The sequence below is a fragment of the Centroberyx gerrardi genome, chromosome 14 (genome assembly GCF_048128805.1).
Source record: "Centroberyx gerrardi isolate f3 chromosome 14, fCenGer3.hap1.cur.20231027, whole genome shotgun sequence".
Classification (NCBI taxonomy): Eukaryota; Metazoa; Chordata; class Actinopteri; order Beryciformes; family Berycidae; genus Centroberyx; species Centroberyx gerrardi.
Genome location: NC_136010.1, coordinates 11,796,806 through 11,814,665, shown reverse-complemented (window position 1 = coordinate 11,814,665; position 17,860 = coordinate 11,796,806). Strand labels below are relative to the sequence as shown.

The window sequence follows — 17,860 nt, the reverse complement described above, 5'->3', positions numbered from 1 at the left end:
TAGCAAATGCTGATTTGAATACAAGCCTGCTTCATTTAGGTAAATGCCACCTGTTTGCTTTACGATTGTCATAAATTCACCTGCTGTCAGAGAGGTGAGTGTCGTAAATGTGTGTGGCTTTGTCTAGTGAGGATCTTTGATCCACACCATTGGTACCTATGCAGGAAGAAAGTGTACTCTTCAGTATGGTGCTGTCTGGAGGTCTAATTGCCTGTCATTCCCAAACCATTCATCTGGGCTGTAATTATGTGGAGGAGGTAAAGACAGACTTCTGCCACAGTAGTGAGGCTGTAACATGGAATCACATGAGGCTCTGACACACAGTAGTTGCCGTGGCTGTTGATGCCAGGGGTCGTTGTTGCATGTTGTCATTCCCTCAGCCTTGTAAGGCCTGGGGGGTTGTTTATTGGAGGGGTATTGAAGCAGAGCGATGGGGAGGTGCCTGCATGTACTGTATGTCTTCTCATGGGTCTGCATGAGTTGTCATCATAAACGATGAGGTGAGGGCCGGGCAGCTTGCCAGCTGTAGGGCCGTCATGCTCCTCAGACCCCCGGTGTGCTCCTCCCTCCCAGAGCCCCTACACACTCAGATAGCCATCAGCAGGCTGTCTGTACAGGCCCCTGTCTGCAGGTGTGACCCTGTCACCCTCTCCCAGGGCCTGCACCGGCTCCCTTCGCTGCATGTCTTCAATTGGTTTCAGACTAGCTATTTCACCTCAATTACACACAGGCTCAGGGCTCAGGAAGTGGCTGACACGTGCCCCCAGGACAGGAGTTTGGGCTCTGTATAGCCCAATTTCCTTCGATGGTGGTGTTCCGTGCAATACTGCCGCTTTTTAATATTCTTGCAGGTAGTTGTGGCATGTTGTTAAAGCATTATCTCCATCTTGCAGAAATAAAGCAGCGAGGGAGAGGAAGTTTGGGTTGTTCAGGATATCCAAGTGCAGCAGAGGTCTGCTTCTCCCTCAGAAGTTGAGCAGACTTTACATAACAGGAGACCAACAGTGCACAGGAAATAGGGAATCACTCAGCAATCCACATAGGATTGATGAGGTGTGGGCTAGAAAGATGTGCTAGAAAGCTCCTTGGTTGTTGTTTTTGTGTGCTGTGTTTATGTACCATCCTGTTGGGCTTGTGTTTGTGTGTGCGGCACCCTATGTAGGGACTTTTTTTTTTTCCAGAAAAATGAAGGTTTTATCCATAACAGGTTAGTACCAAAAATCCAAAGTAAATCCACAGCGACATTTGCGCTGTAAGCTTGCCTGTCTGTCAGTACTATTTCTGCTGTTTTGCGCCAGCGCCACATCAGCAAAACCCATTGTCTTTATTTTCTTTCTTTTCAGCTCTTCATTTCTCTGCTTATTAGATATGGGAAGATGGAAAGAATGTAATGAGGTCATGACATTTTACAACAATAACGGGGCAAAAGTTTGGCAGATAGTTCTGACAGTAGTTCACTCAAAAGTCTCCCACCTCTTAGGTCTTTTAGGCGTTTTTTATACTTTTATAATTTGAGCAACCATAGCGTCTAATTTTACACCATTCTGATGACTGTTTTGTTTTCGTGATGCTGCTTTTAGAATAAAATGTGCGGTGTCACAATTTTAATTCCATTTCACAGCTCTGTTTGAAGACCTTTTGTAAATCACTGAATCCCTATCTGTATCCCAAGTCTGTATGCAATTATGATTCTTGCATGAGCCGCATTCATTGTGGTTGAGCCAGCGAATGGGAACAGATGTTTGAATAAGCCCTAGCATGTAAGCACTTTCTCCGTCATGAGAGGCGCTTACCATGAAGGAATCCCTTTCATGATCCAGAACCTTATGCAACAATTGGCTGTCCCTAATTCTCTGTTAAACTTTTTGCCCCTGATTTAGCATGTAAATGTCCACAGGAGGGCATCCAGGCAGGGGGTGAAATGCATCTGAATCATGTAAATGGTCTGCCTTTCTATTCCCATGCTATGTTAACCACTTCCATTCAGGGGGAGAAAATGAGCCGATAACTCGACACAATTAACACTTGCAAATGACAAGCCACTCCCTGCACTCGTGCTGTCAAGTTATCGTTATGGAAGTTGTCTCCATAGACACTTAGTACACACACACACACACATACACACACAGACACAGGAATCAGTCCTGTTCACTGTTTCCTTTTTCTGTTTTTCGGTTTTAACACACCATTTGCTGGAAAGTAATATTGAGGGGATATACTATGGAATGCTGTTTTGTAATGAAACACAGGGACCCATGCCTGAAGAGGCTAAAAGTTTTTAATGTAACAGTGGCCAAATCTGGACACCCTTGACCAATTCCAGACACACACTCTTTACAAAAAACGTAATATTTAGCTTTTCAAATATGTATGATTTCACGTCGCGCTTTTAGCAGAAAAATCTTGCGCTAAAAGACTGGAAACCGCATCAAAGAGTTTGCGTTTGGATTTGTCCGCTGTTAGAGCCGTGTTAGTGGTGTCGTGATACTGTGGTGTTATTACATCCCAACACGCAACCACACCGTGTCCCTTGACCCACACACACACACACTGGCCCTTGGCGGTGGATGCTGCGGCCTGGGGCCAGGCTGGGAGGGAGGTCTGACGGGAAGATTGAGTTATCATCTCCGTGCAGCTGCCTGAGGCGGCCATGGGCCACACAACAAGGTTATCTGTCCATCTCCTGCCCTTGAGCCCCCGCTGGAGGCCGGCCAGCCCGGCCCTTTGTCTGGCCCGTCTGACTGTCACGCCTCGGCAGCCTCTCCAAGACGACCAGGAAGAGCAGACTGCAGAGGCGGTGGGATGGAGGGATAGAGGGATGGAGAAGAAGGGATGATCCTAGAGAAAAGGCTTTGTATAGGAGAAAATGAGCAGATTAGCATTTAGGCTGAAGAAGAAAATGGAAATGGCTTTGTAAAGCTCTGATCCTTTTTATAGAAACAGCCTTTTACAGTAAAGTTGGAGGGAGTCCTTTCATAGCCCATAATCTGAGCCATTTAGCTGTACTCATAGGGGCACCAGGCAGGGGCAGGAGGGCCTGCAGGGGCAGTGGTTGACACACTGCTTCCACAGAGGAAGGAGCAAAGCCCTGTAAATCCCTCTGGTCTGCGGCCCTGAGCCCTCCTCAGCCTCACCGGCCTATCAACAGACAGGGAACACAGGGCTTTCTCACGCCACACAGGCACCACTTCCCTCTCTCTACTGTCTCCTCCTCACCCTCCCTCCTTCTCTCCCTCTTTCTTTCTTCTGTCCTTCTGTCTTCCTCTCTATCTCTCAAAGCAGCCAGAGTAGTTAGACATAGCTTGCCACCTCTGTTCCCTCTTCCTCAAATCTCATCTCCAGTCTTTCCTCTTGTGTAATTGCCTCACTGTTGTTTTTTTTCTGCCTTGCAGATGGCGACTTTGTTTGTTTTCGCTGGCTGTCTCTTTTTATGGTACTTTGTAAAAACTTTCTCTGCTGCATTTCATACAAAGTGACAGTTTTATTGTATTTGAAGCCGGAGTAAAACTCTCATTGTATTTCTCTGTGGCAATAAATTCAACAGACTGAAACGTTTGTGGCAAGCAGGTACACAGATTTAACAGGTTTATATATTAATGTTTTGCTGGAAGAATTCAGTTTACCAGTGTCCTAAACTTGATCTCTATAGTGTGTCCAACTTGTTAGTCAAGACACAATGGTTCTCTTAATAGTGTTAGGTTTTCAGAATATTCCACATCTTCAGTACATGGCAATATTGATGTTTTTGGACCATGGACAATTATTATTTTTATTCATATCTCGTAAGCCTGTTGGGGAACATTAGTACATCTGGCCTCCTCCCAGTGAGAGTACTATGTACTGTAAGTCCTCTGCCCTGCGTGTCTCAATAGGGTTTAGCAGGGCCATGTGTTTGTCCTGTGTGCTGCTGTACAGTGTGTGGAGAGTCAGTCAGTGGGCAGGCCTGCCTGTCACCCTGCACAACATATTCATTCGAGCTGACAGCAGACTGTATGGGAGTCAGTCAGGGGCTGCCATGGAACCCAAAGAGCGGGAATAAAAGCAGGCTTTTATGCCAAGGACAAAAGATCGACAGGGGATCCAAATTTAAGGTCATTACATAACTACGGGAACTGAGGGATCGGGGGTGGAGGTCCAGAGGTTGAAGTGGCAGAGGCAAGCACACAGTGGGGGAGACCCTCTTTGACGTCACGGCTTGGACGCCTAGCACCAGTCAGCAAAGCTTGAGCCACATGCAAGGTATGACTGTCCTCTGCACTCAGGGAATTATTTGAAGGTGACACAGGTAGTGATGCATTACTTAAACCTACACGGCGCTCAGGGGATGTGTTTAAATATTGTCTTTGCACAAAGTCATATTCCACTCCAGAGACGACATGCTGCAACGAGGGCTTTAATAAAGCTGAACATAACTCCTGTGCTATGACTCATAGTTTATATTGTTTTAATCAAGATGAATCCCCTTTGCTAGCAGTCATTCCTTTGTTAAGATGTGATTCAGGTAGCAGACTAGGGTTGGATATACAAAGAGAATTCACTGAGACAGATCTCAGACACCAGACCGGAGAAAGGTCTTAGCAATTTAGATCCCTGAGGATACGCTCCCCTCCATTTAATATCAGTGTTAGCTGATCACAGTTTATTGCAATAATGTCATTATCCTCGCTACGCTCTCTAATAGGTATGAGGGATGTAATTTTCCCTATCTTTCCATGTGTGATGCGCTCTGCACTGCCAAGCTTCATACATTGTTCTCACTCGCTGTGCTTTGTCTCAAAGGCTGCCTGACTCACTCATCAAAACTGCTATCCCTAAATGAAGAATATGTGGAACACGATTAATTGTCATAGAATAATTTTCTGTGATATTCATATCCCTCCACTCCTATAGCAAATTATATAGCATGATAATAGCAATGTTAATTTATGCCAAGTGATAGCTATTTTCATTCAAGCTGCATTCCAAAGCTATGTTATGCTTGTTGCCAAGATTAAATATCAGAGATTTATTTACTTCACACTTATTTCATTTCTCATCAGTGCCTTAATTATGGTGCAATTGCCTGAATTCAATTTTCAACAGTTTCAGAAAGCCACCTGCAAATCAAATTCAGAACGGTGTTTCCTTTACATTTGTTTTGTTGCAGTGGTCCACAGCTGTAATATGAATCTTACTTTATAAACTTATAAACTTATCTATGTTTTATAGCACTTTCAAAACACAATTACAAAGCCTTTTTACAAAGGAGTAAAAAACAAAAAGATAAAATCAACAGCAAAAGCAATAAAAGCAAGGTATGGGCTGATATGATATTGTCTTTTTGTTCCAGAATCTTAGCTGCTGCATTTTGTGTAAGTTGAGACGAGACAAGAGTTTCTTGCTACTGGCTTTACATTGGCAGATAGAGTACCTAATTCATGGTGAATCAATTTAACGGAGTTGGGTGGGCGGAAAAGGACTATTTCTTTATTTGGTCTAATTTAGTTGTAGCTTCTGCAACATCCAACACTTAATATCTTCAAAGCAGTTTATGAGAGTGGCTCAACCATTAGTGTCAGTTTTATAGGAAGATATAACTGTGTGTCATCCGCATAACAATGGATATTGTTTTGTTTGCAAATAGTAGGTCCAAATGGAAGTATGTAAATGGAGAATAAAATGGGGCCCACATAGTCTGCTGAGGGTGAAGATGAGTTGCCTGTATTGACTGAAAATGCAGTGAGAGATTTAAAACAATTCAAATGGAACAATTCCTGGAATCTCAGTCTCGATGCTATGAAGTGCACTAAAACCATAATGGAATTTCTCAAAGATGTTATTTTGACTCATAAAGGATCTCTGTTGTGTTGAGACAACTTTTTCTAAAACCTCGGAAACAAAGGGCAGTTTGGAGATGGGCCTGTGCTGAAGAAAAGGGGTTAAGCCTATGTATCTTAAGAAGAGGTTGAACCACTGAATGTTTAAAACTAAAAGGAAAAATGTGGCCAGAGAGCTATTGATAACAGATTATTCCAAACAATCTATATTCTATCAGTTTTTCTATCTAGAATTTCCCCAAAGTGATATCTTATCCTATTAAATTCCTTCACTGACTTCAGATTCCCCTTTAAGAAACTCTGTCGGAGCAACATCTAGGGACAGGTGGAGGACTTCATGCAAGACATTATCTCCTAGTAAATTTGCCCCGATAGCTAGAAAAATGTAAATGAAATGAAAATGTCTGGCCTTATTGCTCATGCTGCCAAAAAAAGGGTGCAGTTGCAGCACAATTGTCCATATAGCATGATTTAAAAAAATAAAATAAAAATCCAGACTGGAACTTACCCTGGAATGGGCCTAGGAGCAAACACCCCCTACAGCTGAAAAACAAATCTAGATAGAAAAACTGATAGAATATAGATTGCTTGAAAAGCTGGTCGTTTTTCATCATCAACAGATAATGTAGACTTTGAATGTGTCTAGTGTATAGATAGTGGAAGCTCTCCTGTATTCTTCTCTTCCCTTGGCTTGGCACGGTAATACTCTGGTTCCACTGACAGATGAGGAAGGAAATGACTACTGCCAGTATGAGGGGAGCTTATTATAATACACTGCCAACAACTTCCCAAACTGGAACAGGGAGCGCAGGGTCCACCGCCATTGTCCCTGTTGCAAAGTTATTTAATCCTCCATATTGTCCTTTCTATTTAGTTTTCTGCTGCTGTTCCCTATTCAGCCCTTGCCAAGGTATTACTGTGTTGTGGAAGTCATACAATTCTTTCCGTCTATTGTTGGTATTGCTGGCAGTTGTTAGTGTGTTTCCAAAGACCTATTCTGCTGCTACCTGTCCAGTGGAGAGGTAGCAGAAGAGGGTGTTGTGTGTGTGAAGGAGGGTAGAATTTAGGTTGTTGCCCCGCCAATAACCCAGAGGCTGCAGTGAGTGGGCACCCAGCACCCAGGGTAGTGTAACAGGACACACAGCCCTCTGTCTGTCTGTCTGTTTTCCTGTCCGTTTATCTGTCTGTCTATCTGTCTGTCTGCCCCCCCCAACATATGCACACAGGCATGCAGGGGTGATAGATATCACTGAGATGACTTTCACTATGACTGTTATCTCTTTTATATTGAGAGAAAACTGTTGACAAACACTAAATCCTTTGGCAAGGGTACATTTCCAGCATGCAAGTCGGTTTATTCCTTGTGCTGCAGTTTATGTAGAAATCCCCGGGTCGGCAGTTTATTGAATGTAAAGCAGGGTGGCTTAGAGGCCCGGGCTGCAGGAGGTCTGCTAATATGCTAGCATCCCCCGGATGGGAGAACTGCTCTCCTTCTTCCTAAGCCAGATGTATTAGAAAATAATTCTCTATTGGAATGTGGCACATTTTCTACATAGACTGCTGCTGTGGGCATGGAGCGCTCATGATGGAAGCTTTTGTCGCTCTAAGGCACTTGTTTTAGCTGTGTTACATTTTATATTCTGTCTGCGATGGCTAATCTGTTGGATGGATAGAGGGGATTCAGAGGGAATGCTTTCTTCAGGGAATGTAGAGACATGCAGAGAAATGTACTGCCTCATATGGTTCTTGGTGCATATGCTCTATTTTGATTTTTAAAATGGCGTGTCTTATAAGAATTTTTTTTTGTCCTGGTCCTGTAGACAGATGCATTTTTACTTTTATCTAAGACTTACTAACCCTCCACATCTGGCCTCAACTGGCTTTGCATGACAAAAAGACATAACATAGGCTATATTTCATTTGCTTTTAATGGAATCAAATCCTTGCAAAATATTCCAGCTAATGTTTTAGTGTCTGACTCTAGAAATGAGGACGAAAGGAGGGTCAAATGAACAGCAGTTTAATTCAGAAACGGTAGGGTAGAAAGACTTTGTGTGTATGTGAGACTGTGACAGTGGCTCCTCAAACAGGTATGTGAGCTCACTCTGTGCACGTTCAGAAACCGTCTTTGCCATGCCTTTGCCAACTTTGTACATGAGACCCAGAACTCTACAGATCGTTTCCTGTGCAGGAGGTGAACTTTATTTTCTCTCCTTCTAGTGTTTTTCTAAAATGGGTCAGCAGATGTTAGAGAGAGAAAAGGAGAGAGGAGGAGGAGGAGGAGGAGGAAGAAGAAAAACAGCCAAAGCAAACTGTTTGCTTTGCAGTGTGGGCTGAGAAGAGAGATAGAGAGAGAAGGAGTGGGAGAGAGTGAGGGAAAGAGACTGCATCTCTGTTCTGTTTTGACATTGGTGAGATATTGGTGAGAAATCTCTGCTTTTTCTGGACCAGAGGAGACACCATTCTGTCCTTTGTCATCCATGACATCTTTGTTGTCTCTGGTTACTTTTGTAATTTTTCAAATCTTTTTCCAACGTTATATGCCAAATGATCATGTTTTCAGACCATATTTCAAAATGTTACTTTGCCATACTACACATAGTGAAGGCGTAGTGAGCATAAGTATGCATGCATGTGCATAATATTTGTCTCTGTGTCTCTGACACATGCAGGGAACTTTATAAGTCTGGCCAATGCTGAAAAGCCTTACTTAGCCAGAACCCTTTAGCTCCCTGCAGTCCGCTACATTTCCCAGCCAGCTGAGGCTCTCTGGGTCAGTCCCTGGATTGGACAAAGGGAAGTGAAACACCAAAAGGCATCTTTATCAACCCTGTCAGCCTGCTGCTAATCTCTTATCACTGGGAAGGGCTGGCTTCTGCCATGGCTGGCTAGATAACACCAAGACAGCACCTCTCCACAGCAGTCTGAGAGACAGAGGGGAAGAGAAAGTGAGAAGATTAGATTGAAAGTGTTTAATGCTCCTCTTTGCCCTTAATGATGTTTTCTTCTTTTGATCTTCGCGGAGCTCTTTCCAAATCTACCATTATCTGTGGGCTATAGGCACAGCATGAGGCTTGTAGCCTCACCCATAGCCACAGGCTCTCTGTATACTGGAAAGTCTCCCTTCTTAGGCTTTGTTTTGAATGGCTTGATTAAGCCTGCAGATACATTGAATTTGGATTTAGGGGGAGAACAACAAGCTTTTAAATTCCCAAACAGCAACTTAGCTTGCATTTGAACAGGTCCATTTCACTCTTGCATACAGGTTATTTGTTTGAAGTTGTCTCTATACAAAGGAGGCTTTATACTGCTGTGTTTAACAGGTCATTTCCTCAAATGTGTTTTACTTGTGTTGCAGGTCTACACAACAGAGTGAACCAGTGTCCCGTCAATGAGCATGGCTGCCTGGACTTGGATGTGTGTATCCCCATGAGCAGGCTGTGTGACGGAGTCCCTGACTGCTCTGATGGTTGGGATGAGGGGCCTCACTGCAGAGGTAATAAACATGCATACATGCACTCTCACACACACACACACACACACACACACACACACATATTTGCTAACTTCCATTTTCTCCAAAACACATTCACAACTGATAGCATCGTCATTTTCTCCATCTCTTCGGTCACATGGAGACGGAGGGTTACCCTTTGTCGTGGGTCAAAAATGACCAGCCAGCCACTATTCTGTAAAAAAAACCTGCCATCTCTTTGTCTTCCCATCCAAAACTGTAATCTCTATCCAATAATCTCCTCTATTAGGCTCTTTAATGAGCTGGCCTGCGTTGCCCTGTGCTATCACAATGGCATTCCTCTTTCTGGGGAAAAAGTCATTAATTTATCAATCAGCCTGGCTATGAGGCCATTTCTCCCGTCCCTGTGGGCATGATGAGCATTCAGCCCTGATGCAGCCAAAGAAGAATCCCATCAAATCCTCTGCTATTAATTAGAGACGATAGAGGAACGAGAGATGGAGCATATTGGGTCCATAGTGTCTGTCTTTGTTGCAGCAGACAAAAGAGCAAAACCACTAGCTGCCTATAGAGGATCGGCTCAGCATTCAGCAAGACAGTCCCCCGATATAGCTGTCCGAAGGTCTGCCTGCTTATAGCTGGTCTAACTTGTGTTGGGATTTGCTGATGTCCCACGTGCGTCCCTTTCTGTTCTGTTATACACTGTCTGCTTTGTGTCTGTCTCTCCATTGCGCTAGTTGTCAGAGAAGTGATGTGTTGTCCTATTCAGTATCAATTCTGTCCCTTTCCTGGAATATGATATCTGTTGTATTGCATCAGTTGACCATATATTGACAATAAACGCTAAAGTCTCCAAGGACCAAAGTCCTGGAACAAGGTCTGGTCTGCCAAGTTCTCAAACAATGGCTGTAATCTCCTGCACACATAGCCATCATTGAGTTATCGGTTTTAAAAGTTTCAGTGAATCATTCTGAACATTTAAAAAGTGGTAAGGATGGTCCAGAAGGGCAGGAGGACAGTTGGGCGGATGAAACGGACAGTTGCACAGAGTGGGTGAGAGTGTTAGTATCCCACACACTGGTCATCGCTGCTAGACATGCCTTTACACAACACAGTGATGATGTCATCCAGTCATAACACGCACTGCCTGTCCCCAAGTACACAAGTCCAGCTGTCCTCAGTAAGTTAAAACTCACACACACACACACACACACGTGCATGCATCCACTCGTGAGCGCACACAAACATACACACCCCCACACTCACACTCTTTGCAAATACACACCCAAACACACCCATACCTACACATACAAACACAGCAGCAGTGTGCCCAGAACGTTCTGCTTCGCTGTTTGTGAGCCCCCCATTTCACGGAAAAGCCTGGCCTTTCACAAGCATCCTAGTGTTTGCTTGTACAAACTGCTGGGTTGTGCAAGTATATCTGTGCGCTGACGTCTGAAAGCACACTTTGTCATTTGGTGTGTCCAAGTAATTCTGCCAAAGTTGTTGACGAGAGAGGAGTTCGAAAGGGGAGCGCAGTTTGGTAGTTTAGGCAGGAATTTTATCTCGCTATAATATGTTTCCTCAGCATTTTCATGGTGTGCGGCAAGGCGTGGGAGGATGTGTAGTGGTTTGTGTATAGGAATGATAGCAAGGGACTGACCTGGTGGACACTGTGCTACTGGGATGGGTGGTGAATGAATGGGCTCTCAGCAGGCCCTTGCTTATCACAGCAGAGACACTCACACAGTAAAACGCAGTAAAAGACAGAAAGCTGACTTGAGGCGCAGAATGTTCTCTCAGATATAGCATTTATATACTGATTTATATTTCTGGACTGTTCACAGCATATATGTATCAAAAACATGCAGATATTTCTACACTGTCATGGTGAATTAAAAAAAAAATGTTTTGCGGCGAGGTTCAGAACCTTCTTTAATTAACTAGGCACGCTGCCCAAGGACACATGCTTACACAGCACAGGCCTGCATGAGCGATTGCAAAAGAAGGGAGGCTTAAACAAATACTCATGTTCACATCTGGGAGGAACTGGGCCTTAGTGCCTTGCTCAAGAGCAGGTCAAAGGCAGAGTTTTTTCCAAGCTGCTTTGGTTCTTCAAACCAGTGACCCTTCAGTCACTTACTGAAGTAAGTCAGTCACTTACTTCAGATCCCTGCTATCCTTTGGTCAAACAGAAAATATAGTTACGGTCTTAGAAAAGGCCTATTTATCTAATTATAGCCTTTATAGACTATTGGCAGTTATGTTGTTTTTCTGTTATATGGGGGAAAGCTGAGTCTATTCATTGATCTCTGGGTCTGCGTTTGTTCTTTCTCTGTCGTTTCGTGGATGAAGGGGCCTCTCTAGGGGGCAAGGCCCCACCTCCTCCCCTCAGAAGTGACTGATTGATAGGGAAGAGAGAAAATGGGGTCATGGCAGCACTCTTGAGAGCTCATCCCTTTTCCTCCCTGCCTCAAAGGGAGCCCTGATTATTGCACTGCCCTGATGCTATTGTTTATGCATGCAGTGGGCTTTCATTGTCCTTCATGTCTCACTAACTGTAGAATGAGAGTTGTCATAGCCGACAGAAACTCCACATTTTCATCTTTTCATGCATGGGTCTTGACCTAAATGAGTTTATTGGCTGCAATTAGGTTGTATCGCATGACAAGACCTGTTTTATTGCCAGTCCTCTGGCATCTTTGTCTGTATTCAGAGACAGTACAATGTTGTAAACTATCACATATTACCTAACTCATGATTGGCTGCTGAGTGAGGAAGATCACAGCATTGAGCCACTTAGGCAGGCTCTGCTGTCACATGTGTTGGAGAATGCTTTGTTCCAGTGTGTGTGCACTTTGTGTGTGTGCTTCTTTTGTGTGTGTATTTGTACATTTGTGTTTGAGTATGTGTGTGTGTGAGTGTAGATTTGGGCTGCTGGGGCAGCATGCTGCCATTGTTTGGGACCATGATAACCCCTGTTTGCTCATTACTCAGGCTGCTGCCCTGCTTGTGTTTGCATACGGTTACTTTGCCCCCTTTGACTACGCAGCCTGCAAACAACTGCCTATAAATACACTGTTGCTTAGCCTCACTGCCTACTCCTTTCCCATACACACACACACATACCTGTATACACACATCATTATCTCCATAAAGTCTGATTTACCATCCCCAACCATGCTCGCTATATCCAATTCATTTAGCAATGCAGCATTTTCCAACAAGTACTATATATATTTGATGGAGTGCACCAAGAAACCAAATCATCACACAGCAATTTCACAGAATGGTGCAGCTGAATTGTTTTAGGCACTGCCCAATTTTGTGAGAGTGGTGATATGTTAAACTTGGACGAGAAGAGCATTGTGGGAGTTGTGGTCCAGTGTAGATAATAAGCACAGATGAGATAATATCATGAGCTCCATAGGAAAATTAGTAGGCTCCCATCAGCTGCAGGTAGAAGACGGGGGCATGTGCAGACTTGTCCCAGACAGTGGGAGCAAAAGGCTAGGAATGTCACAGGAGTTACCTCACTCTAAAGTGACACGCACAGGAACAGTCTGTTTTACCATACAGATCATATTTGGTGCACTTTTGGCTTTGTTTATCACCACTAGAAGTATAAACGGAGAGAGACTTTAATGATTTATTTAATAAGCACAGTGATGGAGTCTTAAAACAAGCCAACTGATGGATAGGCTAGATAAGCTGATGTCTTTGAGAAGTGGTGCTCATGAAATCGTTCGGTCGTGACTGTTTTGTTTTGTAACTACAGCCATGACTCCAAACACCAACCTGTCCCTTTCTTGCTTACCCTGCGTCACCCTGTTACACCCTGCCTGTCAGCACCAGGGTTGGGCTTTAGATGACAATGTCAACTTTCCTATATTTCCTCATGGACTGGCTTTGGAGGGAGTCCAAGAACACTCATTCACTTCTTCTCCCTCTCTTTTCTCTCTCAATCGCTCCTTCTCACGTTCTGTGTTTTTCTCATTGTCTCCCATTGTATGTCTTACAGTTCACACTCCTCTCCCCTTTCCCCTCCTTTTTGTGTGTATGTTTAGTCGTGTGTATGTTGGCATCACCCTCAATCATCTGCCACTCCAGAACACAATGGGCATCTTTCCTCCAGCAGTAGCCTAACAACCTCATCCTCTCACTCCCTGACGTCCTTTGGACAGATGTAGATTAGTGAAATTGAGGGTTGCCATCCATGCAGTAACAGGATCAATGGCTTTAGCATGCTTGTTGAGCACTCAAGGCCTCCTGTGTGTCACTGTGTGATTTGTTTGCTTCGTTCATTAACCCCTCGTTAAACGTCTGACATGCTGCTGTTGTTGTGCGCTTGGTGCTGCGACTGTCCAAACATGCCATATCCTTAAGCCATTTCTGCACTTGTTACCTCCTCTCCCTCCCCTCTCCTGTTCTCCTCTTTTTCTGTTCCTTTGTTCTCATTTTCCGTCTCATCTCCTCTCCTCTCTCCTCTTCTTTCCCTGGTTTAACTATAAATGCTATCTGATGTTAGAACAAGCAAAAGGATTTGCACACACAACCCCCTACCCTCACCCAAACTGTTACTTTTTTTTACTCTTACAAAGGAAAAATACAATATTTTTAAGAATAGGCCGTGAAGTGAATTAAAATAGCCCCCAAGCAGTATTTTCTTTCTGGTACCCTCCTAATGCATTTTGGGAACTGGAGGTAGAAGCTCAACAAATTTCCCTGGAGAGATAGAGGTACACTTTTGTGGATTGTGTAGCACCCTAGTATGGTTTGGCACAGTGGCTTGGCTTGGTGAATGGATTCGATATGGGCCACAGTGTTTGCCGGGGGCTCTTCCTCTCAGTGGGGCCACAACAAAAGGGCCATTGTGGCCCAGAGTGCCACAGGCTTTATATAACAAGGGCCCTTCACTGGTCCAATCTCCGCTGTGCCATAGCATCACTCGCTCTGTGCAGTGTGTGCCTGTCCATTCACCGTTCGCTGTTGGACGCTGAGGTAAATTTCAGAATGATAATCCAGCGTTTGATCATTCTAGAGGTGTTGCCTCTTTTCTCTGTCAACTAATTTGCAATTTCATTATGTCTGTGTGTTTGCAAACCCCTCGGTTAATGATTGAATGGGGATGCTTCACAACAGGCGCTATTAAGTTTTGAGTAAAGTTCACCTCCTGGTCTATGTGTGTGTGACTCTCTTGGCATCTGTTTATTGGCACGATGCTGGAGATTCTTGCTGTGGCTACTGGGGTCCTTCTGTCCGGGGGTCAGAGGGCAGCCTGGTGTTGGCACACTGTAGGACTGCAGCATGAGAATACATGTCTGTCACCTCGACCTGCATCAATGTGTACTGTGTGCAGAAACCTTAAGTCGGACATAAGAGTGGGCAGATATGGTGAGGTGAAATCTGTCTTATGTTTCTGTGTCTGTCTGCCTGTGAATGTGAGTGAGAGAGAGAGAGAGAGAGAGAGAGAGAGAGAGACAGACAGAGAGAGAAAGAATTTTGGAAAGTATTAATGAGAGTGAAAGAGTGCTGATCAGGAAAATACTGCCCTCACGTACCTTAACTTCGCCTGGAGTTGATCTCTGTTGTTTTCATACACTGGCTTAGACTATGGGTCAGGATCCAATGTGGGTCACAGGCCTGTTCCTGGTGGATGCTCACATGACGTGAGTAGCAAAATATTTTATAAGCCTGGGTTCCAGGGTGGGACAAAATTTCTCATTTGGGCTTTGGAACTGGAAAAACCCCTCTGACATATACTGTATATATATACCGTAGCTGGCCTCCTTGCTGGTTCACTCGGCTCACTTTTTTGCCGTATCTGGTGTAAGCCACTGTCTGCTAACATTCATTCCAAAAACGCAGGGGGCATCATCGCCTCCATCTGCGACAGACATCTCGCCCCATTTATCTCCTAGCACACACACACACACACACACACACGCACACACGTGCATACACACGCACAGCTACGGAGAGCATGATGAGGGGATGCGGGGCAGTGAGAGAGAGAGTGTGGATGCCCCTCTTTCATTCCCTGCCAAAAGGCTGTGTCCTTGACTTCCCTCTGGGGGGGATAGAAGAGGCCCTCTATCTAGCGCCGCATTCAAATCGCCTCATTTGTCACTGGGGGACTGGCGCACCCAAACACACATGCACATATGTACACATGCATGCGCGCACACACAAACACACACTCACAGACATGCACACTCCCAGTGGAGATCAGATAGGATATGACAGTATGGCTCTGTGAAGATAGTGCTGGGATTAAGATAACTATCAGAAAGCTGATCTGCAAACAAACCCGTTCACCAGTGAGTCAAGGAAGCAATTGCTTAAACAGAGTTTCCTTTTAGCCTCCGTTATTTTCCAGGGTTCCCTGCCCTCTAAATCAAGGGCTCTGAAGACTTAGGAGCTACCGATAGGGATGTGTGTCCCCGTCTAAGTGTTAGCTTTTATACCCAGACTGTGTTTAATGTTATTCTCTCTGTGTCTCTCTCTCTCTGGTGTAGAACTGGCGCCAGGCTGTGTCTCCCATGGCTGCCAGTACAACTGCTCTGTGACACATGACGGGCCTAAGTGCTACTGCAGCAGCGGCTACGAGGTCGCTCCAGATGGAAAGACATGTAAAGGTGAGTGGGTGACTTGGCAATGTTAGTCTAGCTAGGCCGAGGTAAAGCTAAACTGTTACTTCTCATTACACTGAGATACTGACCGGCGGAATGTCGGCCGGCCGGTTGGAATTTAAGAAGGACAGTATGCAGGGAAGATAAGAAATTTTCATCAAGCCTCTGTAGCTTCTAGGTAGCAGATAAATGTGTGTTTGAGTTCCTGTGTTCAGAATGATTGAAAGCACTGCTATTTGTTTACCCAGTGCTGGACAAGTTTTGCATGAAAATACACCCATGCAGGTTGTTCCCCGCAGATTGCAGATTTAGTCACTGACTGTTTCTGGTTAGTCACTGTTGCGTCTTCCTGGCAGATTTCAATGAGTGCAGTGTGTACGGGACGTGCAGTCAGACGTGCACCAACACTGACGGCTCCTACACCTGCAGCTGTGTGGAGGGCTACCTGCTGCAGCCAGACAACCGCTCCTGCAAGGCCAAAAATGGTGAGAATGCACACAGACATGCATACACACACGCACACACAAAGCGAGCAATAAAGACCAAGGTTACCTTACTTGCGGTTCTTACTAAACTAACAATTGTGTTTAATTTGATTTGTTTCACGGTTTGAGATGGTGCCCTGCTGTATTATATTAGAACAATCACGTCTGCATGGTGTGACACCCTGCTAATGGTGTTACAAGCTTGTTTACTGGAAAGAGATGTGTCACAGGTTATACAGGGAATGTGTGACCTTCATCTCTCCTCTGCCTCCTTACCTCCTTCCTTCTTTTTTCTCTCTTTCTCCTCCCTCTCTCTTTCTTTCTCTCTCCATCCCATCTTGCGCTCATCACCCTCTCTCCCCTTTCTCTTCTCAATGTCCGTATCTCCTTTCTCTCATCCCCCTTTCTCTCTCATTTTGTCCTCTTTCTCCCTCGCTTCCTTCCTCCTCTTCCACTCCCCCTTTCCACCCCTTTCCTCCCCAGACCCGGTGGATCGGCTGCCCATGCTGTTGATCGCTAACCTCCATGACATCCGCTGCACCTCCCTGAGCGGCTCCGCGTCCCGGCTGCCCTCCATCTCCACCAAGCAGACCATGGCGATGGACTTCGTCTACACCCAGGAGACCGTCTGCTGGATCGATGTGGGCGACACCCCCGCCGCCACCCAGCTGAAGTGCGCCAGTATCCCCGACCTCAAGACCGTCACTGACGTCCGCACCATCAACATCTCCCTCAGCCTGCACCGTGAGTAGCACATCATGGACTCATTGTGTAGAATGGGGGTAGATCTGACTGTAACAGTAGTGAATAGGCTTTTTGTTTCATACTCTATTTTTGGCTGACACAGTATTCATTCAAAAATGCTTTCAAGCGGACTGGGAGCGTGGCAGGTTTAGCTATAGAAAAGGCCTAATGGAACAGAAATGAATGCCTTGCTCAAGGGCACAGCTACAACACCCAAGTAATCATTTCTAGTTGTCAGCTCACACTGTGCCAAATTTCCCTACATTGCCTCAGGAATCAAACGGTCAACTTTGCAGTTGCTAGCTCAGACGAATGCAAGATGTGAAGCAATACAGCCTTGTCTCAGAAACCTGCTCATACCAGCATTAAAGTGCCATGTAGAAACGCTGAGTCCAGCTTTATTTTTCAAAAGGTTCTTCTTTAAAGAACACGAGTTCCCTGACACACCACTAAATCATCCCATAGAGGCAGCGTGTGTAGCTGACTTACAGTGATATGATACATACAAGGCTGCCAGCATGGTCACAGGCATTAGTTTGCACATTGCTTGACAGGCAAACAGTAGCCTACTGTGTAGTTTGATTTACGTACTGACTGTGCATGGGGCCATTCACAGGCCTGGAATTGTGTTTTTCCACTTCTTTTGTTTGATGCATTACAATATCATCTGTTGTGTCCCATCTCCCATCATTGATTTACAATGCGACA

The 17,860-nt window shown here is 44.9% G+C and overlaps 1 protein-coding gene across 1 annotated transcript in view; it reads left to right on the top strand.

The window, feature by feature from the left end:
* The window catches only part of lrp1ab (low density lipoprotein receptor-related protein 1Ab), a 90,457-nt gene that overhangs the window by 15,236 nt on the left and 57,361 nt on the right, over positions 1-17,860 (top strand). The window contains exons 3-6 of the mRNA XM_078288221.1: positions 9,175-9,312; positions 15,810-15,929; positions 16,280-16,408; positions 16,892-17,152. Of these exons, the coding sequence (XP_078144347.1) occupies positions 9,175-9,312; positions 15,810-15,929; positions 16,280-16,408; positions 16,892-17,152 (648 nt within the window). The remainder of the gene's footprint in view (positions 1-9,174; positions 9,313-15,809; positions 15,930-16,279; positions 16,409-16,891; positions 17,153-17,860) is intronic.